The following is a 23,971-nucleotide window of genomic DNA, read 5'->3' on the forward strand; positions in this document are numbered from 1 at the left end:
TTTTTCTCATTGTTGTATGTACATCATACACATGCTGTGTGTGAGGATCCATATATTTATAGTGAGGGAACATCTAGCCACCAGATGAAGGTTCAGCTGTACCATATGTAAATATACAGACCCCTATTTAATTTGGCTGGCATGGGTAATGGTGGAGAGGAAGGCACAGCAGGATGGATTTTAATGCAGACTAACAATCCAAATCTGTATCCAGCATTGCCATCTATGCTGAAGTCCATGCTACCACCATAATTTCTGTAGCCTTATCTCACATTGTACAGCTGGGGCATTGTTTGGGGAACTTATTTGATAACATGCTATTTTATTTTAATATTTTGATCTGTTTTATAATTTTTTTTTTGTACACCATACTGAGCTAATTTGGGGGAGAAAAGCATACAAATCTAATTAACAAAATGGAACACCCTCTAATCCATTCTAAATCTACTTTATTCCCAATAACCAACCCCAGCTATCATAGCTTTGTTTTATCCCACTGGGATTCATGGATCATGTGCTTCTCTATCTGGTATTTTGTACTGTGCTATCCTGTTTCTGCTGTTGATAAGCTACATTTTTATCCACTGGGGTAACTCAAAGAAGTAACTTTAGTATTGCTACAATGCTGAAACTTTCCCACTGGCTGAACTGTTAGATGTAGCACTGCTGTAACATGCAAACTGTACCTTTTTGATCAGAAGTTAACTTTAACTTAGGGAAGAGACCAACCTGCTTGCCAGACCCTTTTCCAGCTTGGAACATTTGGCATGTTTATCATTAGCTTGGATCAGTTTCACAAAAGGATTCTATACTATTTCACAGAACTAATATTTATGGTTGGTTCATTAAAACAGGCCACATACCCCTCCCCCCTGCAATCCCCACACTTCCTGGCAGTGAGGGTCCCCCATAAAATGGAACTATCACCCTTCACCCTATCCTGCCAGTGTGCTTAAGTGATGCCTTTATTTAGAGCTAAGGAAAGCAGAAGGGAGACAGCCTGTGAAACACGAATTTGACACCCTCTATTCTCATATCATGACTTAAGGGTGAAACTTGTTTCCAGTCTACCTACAACCAAGCTAGCTCTCCCACTAGTGTGTAAATCAAGAGTAATGCTGTATTTGCAGTCTGAGGTATTTATAAAAAGGGTCCAAATCACTATCATTACTAAGATCCAATCATTTTCAGGTCATACAGCCTCTGTTCTCTTTTGTTTATTACCTCAAACTATATGTTTCTCTACTGCTAATTCTTTAGCCTTTCATTATCTGTTGCCAGTATATATAAACTGCCTTTTTAGGGACTGATTGGGCATGTCTACACATTCACTGATGCGCTTTTGGTAATGCTCATTAAATTTAGTGCCTCCCTTGTGAGGTACTAGAAAATGGTGCATTAGCCTATTTTAATGCATGTTAGCAAAAGAGCACTTTTCTGTGACACTAATTAATGTGCATTAAAATAGGCTAATGCACATTGAAGTGCAAGTGTAGACACACCCACTGTATGCTAAGATTCCCTTTAGTCCATGTTGTTAATTTAATTCCTTTCCACATTTTACTAAATGATCTCTACCTCTTTCAGAAGTCCTTTAAGTCAGTTTCATTAGCAATTGATATTCTGAAGGCTTTTCTGCTGAAAACTGTTCCTTTAGATAGAGCTCCATGCTATTACTGAATATGTAGTATGAATCAGATGTCTTTTTTGCTCAAGTCCTAGTATTGTATCACTGTCCCACAGTTTCCTTGTTTCCCCATCAATGTATTTTATTCTATGATTCTCTGGGAATAGGGTACAAGGATCAGTCTCATCAGATGCCACAGTCTATTTTGCAGATGAGGGGCAAGAGAAGGCTTATCCTCAGGGAGCATGTCTACATGAGATGATAAAAGAGTAGTAGACTAATTCTACTGTGCATTAGTGCATCGTGGTGAAAGCTATGCTAATACATAGTAGAATTGGTTTACTGCACATTAGCATCACCTGAAAGATGTGTTGGCACTACTGTGCAGTAGGGCTGTGTGAAACAGCTGTTTCATTTCCATTTTGAATTTGGCCATTTTGGAGGGACAGTGATTCATTTTGGTGTTTCAGATCACCGTTCCGTTTCAATTTGGCCGAATCTGTTTCAGAGTTTCCACGCTGTTTTGGTGCTGATTTGGAGATTTGGATCGGCTGGGGAGAGGCAGGTGCAGCTGGGCAGCTGCAGGTTCTCCTGTGGCTCCTCTGGCTGTGCCTGCCTGTCCCCAGGCAGGGGAAGCTGCAGAAGAAACCTCTATGGCTGCCTTACCTGGCCCCAGCCTCCTCGTGGCCTGCTGAGCCACATTGCACCCACACCATGGGGCAGCTGCCGCGTGGGTGCTAGGTGGAGGGGTGATCCCCACTGCCCCCCACTGTCCTGCGCTGCATGGGGGGCGGGCTCTGCCATGAGTGCTCAGAGGCCTTGATTGTTGCTGCTACAGCTGGTGAGTATGGGGCTATATTTTGCTTTTTTTTTTTAAAGTGCTGGGATGCTGGGCCCAGGTGAGGGACGGGGCTAGGCAGGGCAGCCATGAGGGCTTCTCCTGCGGCTCCTCTGGCCTGCCTCTGCCACGGTAGGGATAGCTGTGGGAGGAGCCCCCATGGCTGCTGTGCCCAGCCCCATCCCCTGCCCAGCCCCCCCGGCACTTTAAAAGGAGGGCTGAGGGGCTGTGCCAGACTATTCTCAGGGGTGCCTCTGAAACATTGAAACATCCAAAACTTTTCTGAAACATTTTGGAGCCTTCCATTTTGTTTCAGATTTGGTGTTTCAAGTGCTGAAACAGGCCAAAACACCTCCAAAATGAAACAGCTGCCAAAGTTTTGCACAGCTCTGCTGTGCAGTAGCACCAATTATGGTGCATTAAGTTAATACCCTTTATTAAAGATGCTAAACTTAATGTACCATAATTATGGCGCATTAGTGCATGTATAGATGTGTCCAGAGACAGTCTGTTGCAGTTCATGAACAGAGATTCTTTCCAATGAACCCAAGGCCTTGCTCCCTGAAGACTTGCTGTCCCTTTTGAGCACCTCCCTGATTTGGACCCTTCTGAAGCACTGGTCCTCTTATTCTGCACTTCAGCAAGTCCCTTCCTGGCCTTCTCTTACTTCCCATATACTCTCTATAGCTTCCTGTTAGTATACACATCTTCTGAATCCTGAGATCCTTTTTCACTGTTGCTCCTTTAGTTTTTCATTGACTTGAGCTAATTGATTAACCTTCATTTGAAGGCTTCTGCCCAGAGCATTAAATGCCACAAAAATGCACCTTATTGCTCAGCCTTTTAGGACACAGGCTAGCAACTTCTGACATGTTGCTTTTCAAACACTGTGCAAGCAAAACCCCAGGAGCCTGTACCTTTTGCTGCTCCCCCAATCATGGGAGAATCACTATAATTTCTAACAGACATTTCAAGTTCTGTACTAGGGCTGCTCCAGGCATTATCTGTCATCTTTTGGGGAATAATGCTTTCAGCCTTTTTCAAATGCTTGAATTCGGCATAGATTTCATGGACATTAGGGCTGGAAGGGACCTCGGGAGATCATCAAGTCCAGCCCCCTGCCTGAAGGGGCAGAGAAATCTGGGTGAGGGGGATCCCCTACCCTCCATAAATGCTGACCTTGTGAAGGAACACCTTGAGAAGGTGACTAAATATCCAATCCTGTAACTGCTCTGTATTAGGGATAATTCTGAAGGTGGTGTGAATGCTTCCATACATAGTTGTATATACATAGTGCCCCCTGAATTTTCTCCTGCCCAGCAATTCAGAGGAACCATCTGGCTCATAGATAGGGGCTGGGTCTGCCATGGGACTGCTTTTCATCCCCTAGCATCTGATGATTCCTTTATTTTCTCATTCTACTTCTTAATGCATTCTCCAGTAACCACTACATCATACATTATAACTGCACTTACCAGTTTCTTCATGGGTTCAGCAAAAGATATCAGTAGACATAAGCAGAATTAAGCATGCAAAAAGAGTGAGCACAGGAAGTACAGAGATGCAGGCCAAAGTCCAGGGCAGTTTGCTGTCATGCTGATATATGGCCATACCCAACCTCTATTAGACCTTCTGGGTAGGTTGCCAAAAACAGTAGCCTTTAGGGCTAGGACAGAAGTTACACATAAACTGATTTACATGATCAGAAACTGGTTTAAACCTGTAACAGAACAAAAGTTCAGTGTACATAAACCAGTTTCAAAATGGCCAAAACTGGTTTAAGATAAACGTGGTTGAATGTAGTGTCAGACTTAACTGATGGAGGTCAAACTAGGAGTTCCAAATTATGGAACTTCTGTCCCAGACCCCATCCTGGTTTAAGTTAAATCAGAGCCCCTAGCATGCTCTACAGCCCTGGGCTGGGCTGGGCTGTCTGCTCCCCGCTCCTTCCCCTCTCTCCCTGGGAACCCAGCCAGGGTCTGCCTGGCTGGGGTGCAGTAGCCCTTGTCAGGGTCCCTCTCCCCTCGCCACTCAAGGGGCAGAGGTATGGCCAGACATGGGCTGGCATGGGCTCCCTGAGGTGAAGGGGTCAGGGAAGACCCCACTCTGTCCCCTCTCCCACTGGGGACTGCAGCCGGGGTCTGGCAGTCCTGGCCACCACCACCATCACCTGGCCCCAGCCAGGCAAACCCCAGCTGTGGTCCCTTGGTGGGGGAAGACAGAGGGGGGAATAAAACCCCTCCCTGCCCCCTTCACCTGAGAGAGTCATGCTGAGCCGATGTCTGGCTGGGGCCAGGGTCTGGCCATGGTCCTTCTCCCCCCTCCCCACCCAAAAGGCCTGCTAAGGGTTGCTTTCCCCAGCTGGGATCCCTGCAGGCTAAGGTGGGGGGTTTAAACCCCTCCCAAATCATACTCAGGCCTGCTGAGGCCTGGCTATGCCCCCCACTCAGCTTAGCTTCCCTCCCATGAGGCCACTGTGGAAGGGAAGGCAAGGCATACTCTAGTACCCCCCCAGCTTCTGGCCTGAGCTGCTGTAGGCATGTGCCTGCATTTCCAGAATTGAAAGTGAATGTCTATTCACTTGCTTGCCAGTTCAATCTATGCAGGTTAGAGTAACCTGCAAAGATTGACTCAATTCAGGCTCAGGCTTTTTAAATGTCTGTACTTAGCTTAGAAGTCTGTACCTGTAACTAGTGTTTTATAAATTTTGCTTTTGGGACCACAGACATATATTAACAGCAGTCTGCACAGTGTATCCAATGAAGTCAAGTAACTTGGATTCAAACTTTTATTAGAAACGTGAAGTTAAGTGTTGTAACAACAAATTGGAAAATGAAAGAGAAATGGGATATAAGTAGATTCTTACACCTTTCAGAAGCTCTTGAAGTGGGTAACAGTCATACAGCAGACATTTGGGCCCAATCTGGAGCACAAGGCTCAACAGGAGCACCAGGGCCCAACCCCTATGCCCCATTCTGAGCTCCCCAGAATACCCCTTGCTTTCCCTGTATACCACAAGAGTTGCATGTGTATAAGTTGTGCCCGTTTTAGCATTTCCTTGCCCCACAAATTTAAGAGTACACAGAGGGTACCGCTTAAATTTTTATTCTTAATACATCTTGTTAATTAGCACTAGTGTCACATTCACGTCTACCAATTGTTGTGGAAAATGTGAATGTAGGCATTTACAATGGTTAATGCTTTTTACTTCTTCCCAAAATTTCCAGTGTGAAGAAATGTATGACTTTGGCTCATGTGCATGGTTGAATATGCCACTTGCCATGCGGCAACTAGTTTTAGAATTATGTGATAAATTCTGGTCAGCTAGTCTTATTCACTAGGCTCAAATGAGACTTACTCATGCAGTGCTCATCATAGGTAGTCCATTGGGCTACTGCATTCCCTATCAGTGTTACTATTTCTTGTGATTCTTACTTACATTGACAGGTTACTATTGTTACCTATGCCAATGAGACTGAAGTTAGCCATGTTAGTCTGAAGTCAGTCAGAAGGCAGGTTAGATATGCACCTTTATAGACTAACAAAATAAGGTATCTAGATATATATCTATTTATACATGTTGAGACACACATTTATTTATTTTTATTTATTTATTTATAGAGCACACATTTTTGTGAACCAAACTTCTCTTCATTAGATGATGTGGAAAGGCATGCAGAAATCAGAGTATAGCGTAGAGTGAGTATAATCGTTCACTTCACATTATACTCTGATTTCTGCATGTCCTTTGACTGCACCTGATGGAGTGAACCTTGGTTCATGAAATCTTATGCTCTCCCTTTATATCTTATTTAGTTAGTCTAATGAGATTAAAGCCAGAATTGCTCCTTAATTTACAGTCCAAATATATTACAAATAATTGTAATAAAGCAAGGGTAAAATGATTCAGGGCTGATTAAAATGCCTGAGGCAGGGAAGATACGTTTTTTAAGTGCAAATTCTGGATTCTAGCCACAATTACGCAGTTTTAGTAGTGTTGTCAGGCTAGGTGAATCTCTATTGATTCTACCCTGATGAACCCATGCTATAGTCAATATTTATCACATGTAAGTGCAAATAGTTGGGAGGGCATGGAAGGATGAAACCAAAATTATCATGATCATCTTTTCCTTTCTCGTAATATGATTTGTATGTGCAATATCCCTCTCAGATAAACATTTGTTTCTCTTTTCACTAATTTTATTATCATTAAGGGGGCTTAAAAACATTATGGTAACTCAACAAATAGGAATAATTCATAGACATGCATGTGACATAGAAGCTTTGTAAAAATATTTGCTTCACTTTGCTCTTAGTGTAAGAGATTTAATTATTTACTTACGATTATAGTACAATAGATGGTGAATAAACATTCTGTCATAAATGCAGAGGGCATTACGCAAGATTGACCCTGAGTGACCTAAGGAAGTTTGCCAGATCTGAAAGATTACATTAGCTCCTTTTGGTGTTGCCAACACTATTTAAACTGTTTCAGGGTGGGGGTAGATAAAATATTCTAAGGTCAAGTGGGAGTTGGACTTAACACATCAGCTGAATTGTCGCAACTGCTTCCTGCGTCTACTTTTTCAGTGGTAAGTAGAAGTTTACCCCCATATGAAACACCTATTAAATTACCATGGTTTAGCTTTCACTGGGATACAGCAGGTGTAAGTGCAGCAGCCATCTTCTGGTAAATTCACTTGTTTTAACTTGGTGAGCTAATTAATCCTCCCAAACCATGTTCTCCACAGCAAATAGGGAAGCCCTGCTCTATTGAACAGGTTTTGCAGTGGAGAAGAGGTTTTACTGAATGTGGTGGAATTTTCTTGTAAGGAGCATAAGGGGGATCTAGAAAGTGTAGTTCTTGCTGGAGGATAACTGAGGTAGATTGGAAGGAAGTAAACCTGGAATGGAAATGATGCCAAGGCACTCCTGAAGAAGAAATAGGATAGGCTCTGCTTGTTGGACAGGAGAGAACTGAGCTGGTCCCAGATAAAGTAAGGCAGTTGATCAGAGATCATTCATTTCTGTGCTATAGGAAAGCAGTCAGAAGAAGCTTGTTGATCCTGGAGGGATGTTAGAAGGACAGGGAGAGATTAGGGTGACTACTTCCATGAGAAAGGAGAGGAGCAGACTGATCACAGGTTAGGTGATTCCAGGGTGACATACCTAGGAGGAGAACTGCAAGAAGAGGCAGGAACAAGCCAACTTGTAGGAATGAATATGCTAGGCACAGCAAGCCTTGTTGATGAAATGAAATGGGCTGTCAAAAATGGTCAGTATGACCAAGACTGAGTTTTGGGACAAAGATCAGAATTTCATGACAGTGTTGGGGACTGCTAATGGAGTGAAACCTTGTATGTAGCACAGTTCCAGAGTGATCCATTTTGGATACAGCTTTTTCAGATTTTACTACTTTTAGATATTAGTAGTTTGAAATTGTTTGTATAATAGGGACTTAAGGAGCAGTGGTTTGAACAGTTAAATACCAAGTCATATTGACAGAACAGCATGGTAAAATTACAGCAAGGAAAATTTGCTGTTAATTTACAGCTGAATGGAAGGAATACCTTAGGTCATGGAGTCCAGTTCCTTGCTATCTGAAACAAACGCTTTATGTAATCTCTTTAATAAACTGATCCAGCTGTCCCTCATAAGTAGCTAGTTTTCTGTCCCCACTGCTCCTATTGATAATGACCTGTTTTATTTTGTGCACTGAAGTTTCAAACAAAGCTAGCTTTGATATTTACAGAATAGCTATGGTTGGAGGCACTTGGTAGTAATTTTGCATTTGATCGTCTCCTGGATTGTAATAATCGGGGCAATTTGGAGGTGCCCTTAAAGCAATTAACAATAAAAGAAAAGTTAACTATGACATTAGCATGGGACAAGGCATAAATCCTAGGTGAATCTGAACAAGTGCACAGAAAATAATTATTTCTTGGTCTATTTTCCAAACGTAGCCCTTTAAAGTAAGTTTCTGCATCCATTTGCAGGAAGCATAGCTTCATATCAAGCTCCAAATGCTATACTTCGACTATTGATCTTGGCTGCAGGTGTTTCCTCATCGCTGGTGGTTCAAACAGTAACATGGTGGTCAGGAGACAGTTTACAAAGGTATTTTTTATAGTTATAAATATCAATATGCTTATAGATGACTCATGAGCTCAACTCAAATTAATTAACTGAACAATAATTGAAAAATAATTTAAATTTAATATAGTATTTGTACAATAATTAAATCCCAGTTTGAATATAACATTTTTTTAAATGTACCATATACTCAAGAATTGATTCTGCATTTACAGATACAGCAGGATATGGGGATTCATCCTAGGAAAGATTCTTCTTCTTGTACTACGAATCTGGTATACTTCGCTCAACCCAGTCTGGAGCTCACAAACTGCCAACATGGTCATATTGATCATAGGTTTCATAGCAGCAGCTGACCGAATTTTTACAGGTAAATGTTATAGTAAAAAAATTCTTATAAAAATATTTAAATCTCAGTGTTGAAGATAGGTACATTGTTTCATGTAAAATCGGTTATTGAGTCTTTGTGCATGAATACATTTGCATTCTCTAGAACTTGCACAATATTTTCTCCCATGCATTGGCTGTCAGAATTAACTGCTTAATAATGAGGGGTTTTCTTCCTTTATGAGCACTGGCCATTGCTATGGAAACCTGGCTGCAGGCTCCCAGCCATTCCCCTTCCCCTTGGAACCAACAGTGAACTTCTGTTTGGTCTGGGGTAGTGCTGTAACTCAGAATGCTTTGCAAAAATTGTTCTGAGTTAGAGCTGGGAGCTGCACTTCACTGTGCACCCCTTAGATCAGCCATTATTCAGTCTCTTCTCTGGCATTTTGAAGCTGAGCCATTAATAGGCTATAAATAGATGCTGCAACTCTCTCAGGAAAAAGCATTTTGTACGAGGATCCTACAGACCTACAGGTCCACTGTACTACTTCAAGTCCCTCTGAAGTATGTGGGATAAAATATGCTAATATTTTTTCATAGGGCAGAGCTATGTGTATCTGTAAGATTACTACAGGTCAAGCTGGCAGGCTATATGCTCTTTCTGGTCACCTACGGGCATAAGAGCAGTAGTGCAGCTTAGAAGGGTGTTGTGTAAATCAGTGTTTCTCAACCTGTGGGTCACGACCCATAAGTGGGTCTCAAGACTATTTGAAAAGGTTCCAAACAGGCAATAAAAAAATGTGGGAAAATGCAGGCTTCCCGTTGCAAGGAGCTGCTTATGGTGATTGGAGGTACAGGGTGCCATGTGTGTCTGTGCACACACACGCACATGGCTGGCATGCAGCCAGGCAGGGTGGTCAGAGCAGCCCTGGCAGCTGGATGCAGGTAAGTGTATGGGGAGTAGAGGCTGGAGGGCCAGGGCTTGGGGGCTGTCAGGGGGACTGTGGAAGGAGGGTGTGTGTGTGTGTGTATGTGGCAGGGGTGTGTAGAGGGGATGGGTATGTGAGTTGGTTGGGTGCCCGCTGGTACTGGAGGAAGGTGGCCGGGCACTGGGGCTGTGGCAGGGTGGGGGAGGAGGCACCTGCCCCTCCAGTGGGGGAAGGGCATGGGGGGGGCCTTTCAGGGGTGGTGGGGAGCTGCATAGCGAGGCTGATGGCGCCAGGGTTGGTCCCTGTGCTCACAGGAGTGGGGTGGCTAGGAGGATCTGCTTGGCAGGGTGGCCATGGCCAGGTTACCTGGCATGGCACAGGAGCCCCAGCCCAGGGAGGGGGTACCACAGGCCTCCCCTCCTCCTCCCTCCAGCCCATGCTGGGGCTGGATTCACTACGCCACTGCCCACATGAGTTGGAGCCACTGCAGCCACCAGGCAGGACTGGGGCAGCCGGGGGCCCCTTCTGGCAGGGCTGAGGGGGAAGGGAGCTGCTGGTCAAGCATGAGGGGCACCACCATGGCACAGGGGGTGGGGGATTGTGGATCAGATGTGAGGGGTACTAGCAAGGATGGGGGGTGCTGTGGGTCAGGATTGAGGGGCACCAGAAGGCTGGGGGGAGGGGGGGAGGGACACCAGCATGGCCTGGTGGGAAGGGGAATGAGTCAGCAATGAGGAGCACTGGTGGGGCCAGCGAGCTGTGGGTCAGGAGTGAGGGCACCATCAGTGCCAGGGTGCTGTGGCTTGGCCATGAGTGGCACAGGCAAGGCGAGGGGGCTGTGACTCAGGAGCGAAGGGCACTGGCAAATTGATTTGTGCAAACTGCACAATGATGAACAGCACTTGGGAATAATGGAGGGCCACATGATGATATTGCTGTTAATGTTTACCTGTTAATGTTGATTTCTATCTTTAAAATTAAGACTGTTGAGCTGCTTTAACTTGTAGACTGTACTAAGTATTTTGGGGCCATAATACTTGTGTGTTTTCTACTTAAACTATTTACTGGGTTGGGACTGGCCATTGATGTACCAGGACCCATTTGTAGACAAAAAAGGTTGAGAACTACTGGCTTATGGAATGAAAAGTCCATAAATGGGACAGGCAGGTTATCCTTATAAGACCTGTGTATCAGACTACACCCCATGCACTATGTACAAGCTGTATATAGTACTAAAATGATTTCAAACATGTTTGGGAGTTTTTAAGAGCAGGCTTGGGACCACTTTTTATAGTTTTCCCCCTGTCATAAAGACCCCTTAAAATTGATTTCTGTCTGCCTGAATCACTATTCAAAATAGTAATTTGAAAGTCTGATATATCAGGACCTGAACGTCTGGAGATAAATGCTTAGGTTAGTTGGGAAATTTAGAATCTCCTGCTGACCTCAATGGTCTGTTATCTAACATGTCTGGAAAATAAGCCACTTTTATTTAGGTGCTGAACTAAATAGATTTGTGAGTCTAATTAGGGGTCTCTAGGTTTAAAAATGGTGTCATAGATACTTTTAGTTGTTAATAATGTAAAATGCTTATAGAAACAAATTATCCTCAACAATAGCTTTCTGTTACTTAGAGCATGAACTTACATTGTTTTTAAAGAAACCAAATAGAAATGCTCAAGTTTGTCTGCTTTGTAATCATAGATTAAATGATGGTCATCCATTTTATTATATTTAATAACAGAAATTAATGCTAATTTAAGACTTTAGGGTGAGTTCAGTACAATTTTCAAAATTTTATAAATTTGGGAAGGGGGGCTAGTTTGGGAAAATAATCCTTGATTGCTGACATCACCACATAGATAGTACAGTCAAATTAAATACTTACTAGACAGATCTAAAATGCATGGAAAAAAGAGGAGGAAGAGTTATTTCTGGTTTCTTTGGAAGTGTCTTGTTTCATTCTTACCAGGGTTTACGATTTCAGATAGCAGCTCCCTTTCAGCTAATGTTAGTGACTTTTCTGTTGATTTAACATCACAAATGTCTTAAAGACTACTCATGCCAATACAGTATACAGTAGTTTAAAAATCTATTGAGTCCATTCCCTTAAGGCAAACAGTTTTTTTCTAAGTACCATATCTAGTAAAATTTAATGAGGTGTTCTCATTATCACCTACTGTGGTAATGTGTAGGTGAGCTGATTTGTGTGTGCACACATTCACATACACATGTGTGGCCACATGTGCCTGAGTTGGTAAATTTTTGTGACTGTTTTCTGACCCCAACTATTTTTCCTTAAAATTTTTTTGGCAGCAGTTAACTTTTTTGCCCGTATTTACAATATGTCTTTGTTTTATTCTAGACCCATATAGTAAGAAGACTGGCGGTACAGCTAAAGAAACTGTTTCTGGGTCAAACTGGCTTTTGTCAGGGACAGCTTTTGGCAGCCTCATATTCCTCACATTTTGGATATTTGGAGAAGTCTCCCTTGTTTCTAGATGGGCTGTGAGTGGACACCCATATCCTGGGCCTGATCCTAATCCATATGGGTAAGGGAGTTTTGTGGTTTTTTTCCCCCTGTTTTGAAAAATAATGCTATGGCACCAATCCTTCAGTGAACTTCACGACCTGAAACTCTGCCAAATCAAAACATGTCACTGTATTAGTTTCCTGCCCTGTCCAGAGGGGGAGAGAGAACAAGATGTATTAGCATTAGTCATGCTGTTCAGATACTATAGTGATGATCATGATATAAGTACGTATGTAGAATAGAGTAAGTGCCAAGTTATTCCTACACAGAACTCATTTGAGGGTGGGGGCCCAAGTGTATTAACTGGAAGTTAAATTTGAATTTTCCTCAGTACTACTTATTTTCAGATATGTTTCTGTAGTGTCTTCTTTGATCAGGGATCAATTTTTGATTGTGTTTTCTGGTTTCTAGAACAGTATACCCATTAAATACCATCTTTAAACAGCCTGGATAATAAATCATATAAATTTTGTAACCCAGGATGAGGTTTGATCATGGCAGTATAACTATTCAGTAATAATTATTAGTCAGCCAGGATAGTAAATTATAAGATCTGGGCCATGGGATAAGACTTAGTATTCTAGCATAGTGTCTGATTTAACACACTAAAAGTAGTAATTCAAAATGTATTAATGCAAGACTTATAAAAATAGTAAATGAGCTGGATCACTGACTGAACAGAAGGTCTATAAAAGTAAACTTGAGGAGCACATTTATAAGCTAATGTGAAACTGAGTCATGTTAGAGATGCGCATAGGTTAATATTTCTGACTAAACAATTTTAGCTTCACTTCATCCACACAGGGTGTTTACTGCAGAGTTGACTAAATAAGTGCACAGTAAACGTCTCAATGTCTACACATGTGCCCTTATTAGGACAGAGGAAAATAAACTCTGCAGCAGGGCAGTTTGTTTAAATTTACAAGTACTACCCTGCTGCAGAGTTTTTTCGTGCGCTGTGCACCAACCCACCTGGCTGGGACATGTGGGGGCTTCAGTGTGAGAGCTGCCTACTGGCTAGCCCCATGCTGAAGCACCCTCATGCCTCAGCCACCCCTTCCACAGCTGGGTTGGAGCATACGAGCCAGGGGGTGCTCCAACCTGACTCAACGTGCTGTGGTCTGGATGCATGTGTAACTGGTACACCCAGGCGCAATGAACTGTGGAGCAATAAGCTTTGCAGTTTATTCATGCGCCATAATGGCCTGTGTAGATGCGGCCACTGAAGAATGAAATGAAAAGAGTATTAGATAAAAATATTTCTGTTCATATAATTATCTTTGATAGCAAAAGGGTTATAAGTTATGAAAAGTAGTATGTTAGTAGTTTTTTTTCTTTTTTTAAATCAGCATGTAAATTAAATGAATAAGTGCTTTCTGCATCATCTGAAAGTCTCTCTTTGAGTATGATTAATTATAAGATTTAAATAATTGTATTTTTTTCCCTTATTTTTTAATAGAGGTGCCATTTTATTGGGACTGGCTCATGGAGCGATGCTTTCGTTTTGGACTTGGTCTTCCCTCACCAGTTTTGGCTGGTGTCTGATAGGTATGAGACAATCTGATGCAGATATGCTGCAGTTTTTGTTTTTTAAATCTCTTCTTTTTGGTTGTATCTCAGACAAAAAAATCATCTACCACCCTGCACACAAATCTGGAGGGCACATGCCTTTCCACGTGCCCCTGGGGGTGCACACAGTGGTGGGGAGCCATAGCCCTCCAGGATGAGCAGCCCATGATTCCATCCCCCACCTCAGCCCCAGGCCCCATGCACTGCCCTTGGGCAGCACCCCCAGCTCCTGCCCAACTCCCTCCTCACCATGGGAACCTCAGAATTCCTCCCCTGCCCCTCCTATGTCCCCTCCTCCCCATAGACTTACCTGCAGAGAGCTGCTCTCCATGCTGCTTGGCTGCATCCCCTGGATATATGCATGTATGCGGGCGTGCACATGCATGTGGCTCCCCCTGTGTCGCACTCCCAGCAGTCTCTGGCAGGCTGGAATGCTGCCAGCCTGCATTGGGAAACCTCCTGTTTCCCATGGTAAATGGAAAAGCTGGATCCCTGCAAGATACTGCAGATCTGGGACAAATGCTGTCCTGGAGTCATGCAGCTCAGGACTAGGACTTGATATTCCCATTCTGGGATTTCCCACCCAATTGAGATGGGTGGTCACCCTACCACCAGCTGAGTGGCAGAGCTGCCATCAGTCCTGGCTCCACTTGCTTGTAGCTCCCACTTCCACTTTGTCATGTCCTCTTCCTTTTGTTCCCAGTCCCCTTGGGTTTTGGGGAGTTGCAGTCCAAACTACAGTCAGCATGGTTCTGTAGGACTGCTCCCCCATCATCACATGCTTCATCAAGCCATCATTTTTCTTATGTTCCCTTTCTATAAATTTTGATTATTAACGATGGAATATTTTTCTTTTAGTAAATGTGAGGTGAAATTGATGTTTATCAATGTTTACCAATAAAAATCAAATTCTGGCAAGCTTAGCCATATTTCAGTGTTTGCAGTAAAGACCATGGGGTTGATCTAACAAATACTGCAGAGTGTAGTCTTGCAATGAAGTCAGTAGATGTACAGCTGAGAATATATGCAAAAGGTGATTCTATTGACTGAGCAGTACAGTTGGTTCAAAGGTGTATAGTTTGATCTGAAATTCACTTTAGGGCAAATCAAAATCCCAACCCTCCTGGCTACAGATATCCTTGAATCCCTGTCAGTGGAAGAATGCAGAATAGTCTGATAAATCATATCTCGGGTGTGTTGATTATTCTGCCAGCATACAAGTTCCTGGGGCTGCAAAGCAATCAATGTAAAATGGGTGGTTTGGGGGCCTGCTGGATCTGGGGACATGCAGTCTAGGGGCCAGGATCTTTGATATTCCAGAACCTGAGGAATACTCTGGCCAGCTGTCCTGTTCTTGAGTTTGTGATGGCAATTGTTCCCTGCCCTTTCAGACAAGCAGTTACTCTAGTTTTTATGGAAACCTGAATGAATTTAAAATGGAAAAATGAACTGTGCTTTACTGGTCTTTCAAAATCTACCTTTGGTTGTTTCTGTCAAGAGGACAAAGCAATTTACTCGTCTTGAATATTCAAAAATAAAGTTCAGCATCAAATAAGTAGTTTTAAAAATAATGATATATTTTTGATTCTGTTTTATTTTGGCTTTGTTTGAGCCTGCAGGGGCACTTTCTATCACTTGCTCAAACTGTTCTCTATCATTATGAAGCTTAGACATTTTCTTTATTTTATTTTATAATGAAAATCAAGATTTTCCTATAAACTTGTATCACCAAGAGCTGGGATTTCAGTTAAGATGTCAAGTATCCTGAGTCAAAGTAAAATCATGATATGTAGCAGTGCTACAAACAGAAGTTTTCCTAATAATTTCTGCTATAGTGGTGGATATTGAAAGTATTGTACTGATGACAGGAGCACAGTAAGAACAGCACAGTCTGTCTGCATTTTTAGATAAGGGTTTTAGTCTTGTGTTACCTATGTTACTTGTTCTAATCAAACACTAAATAGCTCTGACCTTATTATGCACCGTGTTGATAATATGTATGTAATTCAGATGATCACAATTAAAATGTATAACTACTTTCTTGTATTTCAGTAGTTCCATATTTTTTAAGATTAAATTTAATTTTGTGAGCATAGTCTTCATTGCTATTCTGTTTGAGGCCAAATCCTATTATGGTCCAGGGGATTGTGACAAAGTGACTATGCTGTGGTCTGTGTAAAGTTAACAGGGAGGAGATGAGACCCATACATAACCAAACTTGATCCTTCACTTGATCTTTTGGCTGAGCGGTTATGTGACAGTCAGGTGGCTGTTAACCCTTTACAGACTGCACAATTCATACATTGTCATTAGGCTATTCAGATTCAGCTCTTAGTAATATTCTCATCAGCCTCTTAGGATAGTAAAGGTTCATTTATAGTTCTACAAAGTGTCTCAGGACTTTTATAGCACTACAAAAATATAGCACTGTGGGGATGTACAAAGTCATTTCAAAGGCAATCTCTCCAGCCAGGGGGGTTCAATAGTGGGCTGTTCTGTGGGCCTCTGCCACCAGAGTATGACGACCGACAATCTTCCTCTTCCATGCTGGGGAAGTGGGCAGGCTGTCAATGGTGAATTGATAACTATTGAAAAGCAAAAGTTACCAAAGACAAGCACTCTGCCCCACAGGGGTGCCAGGGGTGTGGAGAACTGCACTTCTTGGTGACCATGAGAACTCTGCCGGCCATGGGGACTGTGACAGAGTCACTGCTGCTTATTTCTTATCAGCAGTTTGGTGAAGCTGGGTAGCATGGGTCTATCACAGCCTTAGACTTCACTTGGCCCTTTTTGGGCCTGTTGAAGCAGTGGCAGGAATTGCTGCTGGTGCCTTAAGAGCCCTGACTCTTGACTGTTGAAACAGTGACAGCAGTAGAAAAGTCTCACTAGGGCTTCTGGGTAGGGTAAGAAGAAGGGAGTCCTATAGACCCCTGTAGTGCTGCGTTCAGGCTCTGCTGCCAGGTGCAGTAGTCTGAGGAAGAGGTGTGCAGCCAACAATGACAAAAGAACAAGTTAGAGACTGTTTAGAAAAGCTGGACATATACAAGTCCATGGGATGCACCCAAGGGTGCTGAGGGAGTTTGCTGATGTGATTGCAGAGATGCTGGCCATCATCTTTGAAAACTCATGGCAATTAAGAGAGGTCCCAGATGATTGGGGAAAGGGCAAACATAATACCCATATTTAAGAAAGGGGAAAAAGGAGGATCCAGGGAACTAAAGACCTCAGTTGCTCACCTCAATCACTGGAAAAATCACAGAGCAGACCCTCATGGGATTCATTTCCAAGCACTTGGAGGAGAAGAAGGTGATTAGGAACAGTCAGCATGGATTCACCAAGGGCAATCACCTGCTTGCCTTCTATGATGAGGTGACTGGCTCTGTGGACTCAGGGAGACCAGTGGATATGGTATACCTTGATTTTTTTAGCAAGGCTTTTGATATGGTCTCCCACAACATTCTTGCAGGCAAGCTAAGGAAGTATGGGCTGAATGAATGGACTGTAAGGTGGATAGAAAACTGGCTGGAGCATTGGGTTCAAAGAACAGTAATCAATGGCTTGATGTCTAGCTGGCAGCTGGTATCAAGTGGAGTGCATGGGGCAGATTTTGTTCAATGTCTTCATCGGTGACTTGGAAGATGGCATAGAGTGCACCCTCAGCAAGTTTGCAGATGACACCAAGCTGTGGAGAGTAGTAGATACACTAGAGGGTAGGGCTAGGATTCAGAGTGACCTAGACAAATTGGAGGATTGGACCAAAAGAAATCTCATGTGGTTCAACAAGGACAAGCGCAAAGTCCTGCACTTAAGACAGAAGAATCCCATGGACCGGTACAGGCTGGGGGCTGGCTGGTTGGGCAGCAGTTGTGCAGAAAATGATCTGGGGGTTACAGTGATCAACAAGCTGAATATGAGCCAACAGTGTGCCCTTGTTGCACAGAAGGCTAATGGCATACTGGGCTGCATTAGTAGGAGTATTTCCAGCAGATCAGGGGAAGTGATTATTCCTTTTTATTCAGCACTGATGAGGCCATATCTGGAATACTCTGCTCAGTTTTGGGCTCCCCCCAGTACAAAAAAGATGTGGACAAATTGGAGGGAGTCCAGTAGAGAGCAAAGAAAATGGTGAGGGGGCTGGGGAACTTGATTTATGAAGAGAGGCTCAGGGAACTGAGCTTATTTAGTTTGGAGAAGAGAAGACTGAGAGGGATTTAATAGCAGCCTTCAACTACCTGAAGCAGGGTTCGAAAGAGGATGGAGCTAGACTTCTCAGTGGTGGCAGATGACAGAACAAGAAGCAATGGTTTCAAGTTGCAGTAAGGGAAGTTTAGATTAGATAGTAGGAAGAATTTTCTCACTAAGAGAGTAGTAAAATACTGGAACAGGTTACCCAGAGAGGTTGTGGACTCTCCATCTTTGCAAATTTTAAGACCCGGCTAGACAAAGTGGCCTTGGCTGGGATGATCTAGTTGGGAATGGTTCTGCTTTGAGCAGGGGGTTGGACTAGATGACTTCCTGAGGTCTCTTCCAACCCCAATTTTTTTGTAATTTAGTAGTACAAATGCAATATCTGTTCAGGGCCCAGCCCTAATCTGGCTGAGAGAATGAGATGGAAGAAGCCTCAGAAATTTTCATTGACTGTAACTGTTTTCTGTAGGGTAGCTCTATATACTGCCTACCTTTTTCATTAAGTACACTAAGTTTCTGATTACTACCCATTTTTTTCCTATGTCTTTTAGAAAACCAAATCTTTCAGATTGTGAGCGGTAAAAAGGAAAAGTGCAATTGATTGACTCACTGACACTCTTTTGTGTCTCTTCATAGGCATGGCATCTTCTGCTGGTCTCCTTTACTTACAGACCTGGAGCGCTGCTATAGCCGGCAACATCCTTGCCGTGTTTACAATGTGTGTATGGCCTCGACTGAGTGGACATTTCATCAGCTCTCTGCATCCCGGGAAAGCCATGAGTACAGCCATGTTTGCCTGTGTTCTAGAAATTTTCTTCTGTGTGTGGTGCACAGCTTATAAATTTGTGCCAGGAGGAACTTATGTAAGAGAGAGTTCCCACCTTCTTCTAGGTATGTTCATAACCAGGAATAACTATACAAGTATGCTTTTTTTTTTGCCTATGAGGGCTTTTCCTTTATGCTTACTTCATATTGCGGGGGCTGGGGTGGTGCAGGCACTAAGGGACACAGTTGACAAGTTCAAAGGTTATAAGTTTGAGGTCACAGCAGAAGTGCTCATGGTACATCCTGTCAGATTCCAACTAATCAGCAAATTTTGTTAGATATCTTGTCACAAGGACACAAAAAAAAAAAAAGGAAACTTCCTATTGACTTCAGTGTGCTAGATGCATTACCATGATGGCAGGATAGGGAGATAAGCAAGATAATAAAGAATAACAAACCTATTTCCCTTTCTAGTGCTAAAAGTATTTGAATATGTGGGCAGAAAATAAAATGATATTCAGCTTACAGAAAAAGTAAGAGTGGAAGGAATCTGAAAGCTTCGCGTTCAAAGAGAGGAAGAGATATGGAAATCAGTGATTTCATACTGATCTAAGGATGTGCCAACATTACAAGCCAGAAGTATGATTGCTACTTGTGTTGACATATCCAAGACAGTTCCTGAGCTAGTTAGTTTAGAACTAATACAGGTATAGCTGCTAGTAGCACCCAGTTTAGTGGAGGCTAGAGAACCAGTATGGGAACCTAGGTAGTCAAGTAGTCAGTCCAGGCTGACTGCCATGCTGCTTTGGGACACCATAAGCATTACCTGAGCAAACTAGTTTAAAGCTAACTTGAGTTTATCTGTGCAAACATTCTTCTGCTTTGTAGGGTAGACACTAGACATGGGAGGGTTGCTTGTAAATTCAAGTAAATTTTACAGTGTGACATGGAAGCAATAAAAGTCAGGGCTGGCTAGTTTTACACATATATGAATGTCATCTGAAAGCAGGGAGTTGATAGTCTTTTTCAGAAAGACTTTTGCAAAAGTCTATGTTAATGTTTAACCTCATTAGCCAGCTGTTTTCAGTTCTGGATATCTTGGTGTCAGAAAAAGCAGAGAAGGGCAAAAATAATTAGGGGTTGGTCTAGGAGGAAAATTCTGAAAGCCCTAAATGTGGATCTTTTGGCTAAGTTACTAATAGGTAAAGTATGTGTGTATGTGTGTGTGGTGGGGGGCAGAGAAATGGGATTGCCTGTGCCTGGATGTGACCTGGCACAGCTGATCTGCTTCACTGAATGAATCAAGTCACACATTGTCCCACCCATTGATCAGATCAGGTGAAAAAATGGGTGAGGTATTTCCACAGGCAGATCTAGGATTTGAAAAGGGGTGGGTAAAGGAGGGGCAGATGATGTGATGCATCATCACCACATAGTATACAACACATTTTTTTTTCTCTCCAGTTAAAAAGAACCTAGAAGTTTACTAAAATGGTAGGAGCCTAGGGCTGTATTATTCAGTTCAAGATTGAAGCAAAAACAAGTATAACTTTATTGGAACATGCATTAATTTGCTATAATGCCTATTATATATAAAAACAGAACAAGCTAGGTAAAAATAATCAACAGATGCTATTTCTTTAGTCCTGTTGTAATTAAAATTATATGTACACCTCTTTCAGATTCATAAAATATAATCTAGACTTTAGCATTTTGGCACAACTTCCAGTGAAGCACTGGGTACAGTTTCCACACCTGAGTTGATATTCACCTAAGTTACTGTTTCCACACCTGAATTAATGTTTTTATCTTAACTTAAAAACAGTTTGCAGGGCTGTGAAATAGAAGCTATATTAAGAAGAGCATAGCTAACAGACAAACTTGCAGAAGAAAGAATAATTTGTTTGGTGGAACATTAAGACCATTAAAAAGGGCGAGAGGGTCATTAACCCTGCAGAATGATGTGTTTAGATAGAATCAGGTAGATTATAATGAGCCATGAAATCAACTGACTCCCTCACTGTTGCCTGAATAGAAATGCTGCTGCCACTGTCAGGCAGTCAGTTTTAAACTTTGGATGGACCAGAAATCAAAGGTGGGGTGTGAATGCACCACTGCACTGCCCCCACCAGATCTATCCATGGATGTTCCCTGCCTCCAGAGACATGTTCCCAGCAATCTCTAGGGCACATCTCTGGAAGCCGGAAAAGTCAAGTTTCCCCGCTTAAAGGCCCTGGATATTGCATGTCTGGAAGTGGGTAACCATGACTTTCTCTGCTTCTAGAAATGTGCCTTAGAGATTGCTGGGGGCAATTCCTGGGGCATACAGGGATGAGCTTCTCAAGCCTTGGGAGTCCCTGCCTGGGGCAGCTGGAGACTGTGGGCAACTCCAGGCTTTCCTCACAATGTCATAAAGCAAATAGATGTCCATTGCAATCAAGTGGCACAAATTACTACTGCCTCTCACTTCGCATTTGTGGCACGACAAAGGATATGGACATCTATTTGCTTTTGCTTTGTGCCACCATGAAAAAATGTTTATGGCAGGACAAAGGCAACAAAAGGTAACAGGTTGTTTCCATCTTTTGTGTTTATCTATGGTGGGAAAACAAGTGGCATTTTACTACATGCTAATTAGTATTTTAAAACCTCAGTTAGCATCTTGACGAAGATAGTCATGTTTAAAAATGTTAAACTGGAGGGCTAAAAATGCTCTCATAATATGTTTTTAAGATGGTTGATTTATATTACATTTTTAACTGAATATATTCTTAATATGTTTTATTTGACTCATGATTGTCCAGACAATTTTAGACTTCAGATATACTTTTGCTACCACTCTACATCATTTTAATATTTTAGTTTGCATACGTTTTTTTCAAATGCTGTGAGACTAGTAGTCAGGTTTCTGCTTACCTCAGATTATGAAAAAGTTTTTAAATTCAATTTACTACAGTAATGCCTTGTTAATTAGGTATTGAATATTTTAGAGTATCAGATATTGTCATTCCCCAGCCAAAAGAATAGTTTTTTGTATGCTTTACAATATGGATAATTCAAAATGTGGTCACTTGGAAATTTGAAGCCATTATCTGGTCCCTTGGACCAGGAAAACCATAGAATACTTGGCACAAAGCCAAGGTCCATACTGGGCAAACATGCTGGTAGGAATTGTTTGTTTTTTGGGTTTTTTTGTAGCCCTTAAAAAAACCAACAGGCTGGTGTTCCCTTTGCAGGGAACTGGCAACAGGCCTGGAGGCCCTGCAATGTCAGGTTGGCATCAGGGGAGCAGAGCCAGCCCTGAGACCCACCCGTTGGTGTCAAAAATGTTAAAACTAAAGGTGACAAGGTTTGAGGCACAAAAAATACAGAAGGCCCAAGTAAGGGGCTGTCACCCTTTGTCTTGGACCGCCTCAAGACACCCATACTAATTTGCATATATTCAAACCAGTAATGGTACATTTACTTAGAACCCATTTATTTTAAAGTTAGTTGTTTTTGTTTCCCTGCATTTCAAATGAATGAGGTTTTACTGTAACTAGCTTTCTTTGCTCTGGGAATGTTCTGGAGGTCTATGGGAATGATTTTCTTAATTCATCAATTCTATTTGAAAAATCATGTGAAGTAATGGTTTAGCAGTGAAGTGTCAAACACTTCCAGAAACAATGCTTTTGTGGAACAAGCCCTGAACCATATAACACTCCTTTGGAAATAAAGCCTTGTAAGTATTTCAGCTGTCATGGGGACTTGAGACTAATGTATCTATGACCTCAATTGACCGTGTCTTCATTTGACATTTTAACTGTTAGCCAGACCCAGTGCAGTCACTGGAACTAACTCACTTACATATTACCTGAGGAGGTGCCCCTATGTCTTCTAAGATGAAGAAATGGGGATAGTATGGTTTCTGGGTATTTAACACTACTCCATTGCTTACAAAAACGTCTCATCTTGCATCACAAGACTGTATTTATTACTGCATTTCCTCCCTTACAGCTTGGCTTTTGGCAAACTTGTTTCTTTTGGTTTCTTTCAGGTGTGAGTGTTGCTTTCTGCCTTCTCCTCCTGTCCAATATCCTGCCTTTCTCTTGTTGCAGTTTATGTAGGGAACCACCATGAGGGAAATGATGATGAAAGTAAGATCATACATATATAAAAAAAACCCAACAAACCTTATTGTACTGATAACTGTGCTGTTCATAGTTATCCCAGGCCTATCAAAGCCAATGAGTCTTTCCATTGACTTTAATGGCCTTGAGAACTGTTCCCATTTGGAGAGCTGCATTAGTGTGCATAGTAAGCATATGACCACCCGTGTGGTATACAGGCATTCGTTGCAGCTGATGTGATATACCTTGGACTGTGAGAAAGTTGCAGAAATGATTTTTTGGGTTTCAGTAAAAACAGCCTGATGTTTGACAGAAATGAAGCATATGTATGTTCTTGTATTCCAAGACAGCCCTCTGCTGAATTCTTTGTGTATCCAAGTTTTCAGTGTAGCTAATGGTATTCTTTGGTGCATAAGGAATACAGCATATTACTGGTAGCATTTAACTAAATTACACACACTGAGAAGAAAATATCCGTTAAAGAATATGATATCTGTTAACAAACTTAAGCTTCTTCTTGGCTATTTAAATATCCTAATTTTTATTGTCTTTAATCTTAAATAGCACAGTCCTCTGTTTGCTCTGGAGTGAAAGAACATAATATACTGCCACATTAAACTAGCCCCTAAGATAGGTTGTTACAGACAATTTATACAGGTTTCAAGGACACAGCTGACAAGTTAGCCTTGTATTTCCTATGTGAATGGTGGTTATTGTCTTCCTGAAAAAGCAGAGGATTTATGAAAAATAATGGGCAGACAGAATCTAGAAGGTATTTTCCAGGCTATTATTTTAAGATGATGTAAATCTAATTTTTAGGAATAACGTGTTTTCAGTTTTCCAGATTGGACCCAGTAAATTTTAAAGGGATTAAACTGATGTGGGACTTGTAGATCTCAGCAGATGACTAGAACCATCCAGTGTGAGTTTGAATAAAATCTCAGACCCTGATTTTGCCTTGGGACCAGAAATCCTTCAGGGATTTACTGAAGT

General features: G+C 42.1%; 1 protein-coding gene across 1 annotated transcript in view; it reads left to right on the forward strand.

Moving 5' to 3' along the window:
- The window catches only part of CWH43 (cell wall biogenesis 43 C-terminal homolog), a 55,213-nt gene that overhangs the window by 10,335 nt on the left and 20,907 nt on the right, over positions 1–23,971 (forward strand). Inside the window, exons 3-7 of the mRNA XM_090035907.1 lie at positions 8,462–8,582; positions 8,774–8,928; positions 12,180–12,366; positions 13,807–13,895; positions 18,741–18,995. Of these exons, the coding sequence (XP_089892033.1) occupies positions 8,462–8,582; positions 8,774–8,928; positions 12,180–12,366; positions 13,807–13,895; positions 18,741–18,995 (807 nt within the window). The remainder of the gene's footprint in view (positions 1–8,461; positions 8,583–8,773; positions 8,929–12,179; positions 12,367–13,806; positions 13,896–18,740; positions 18,996–23,971) is intronic.

The sequence above is a fragment of the Crocodylus siamensis genome, chromosome 2 (genome assembly GCF_052110815.1).
Source record: "Crocodylus siamensis isolate JL-2025a chromosome 2, ASM5211081v1, whole genome shotgun sequence".
Classification (NCBI taxonomy): Eukaryota; Metazoa; Chordata; order Crocodylia; family Crocodylidae; genus Crocodylus; species Crocodylus siamensis.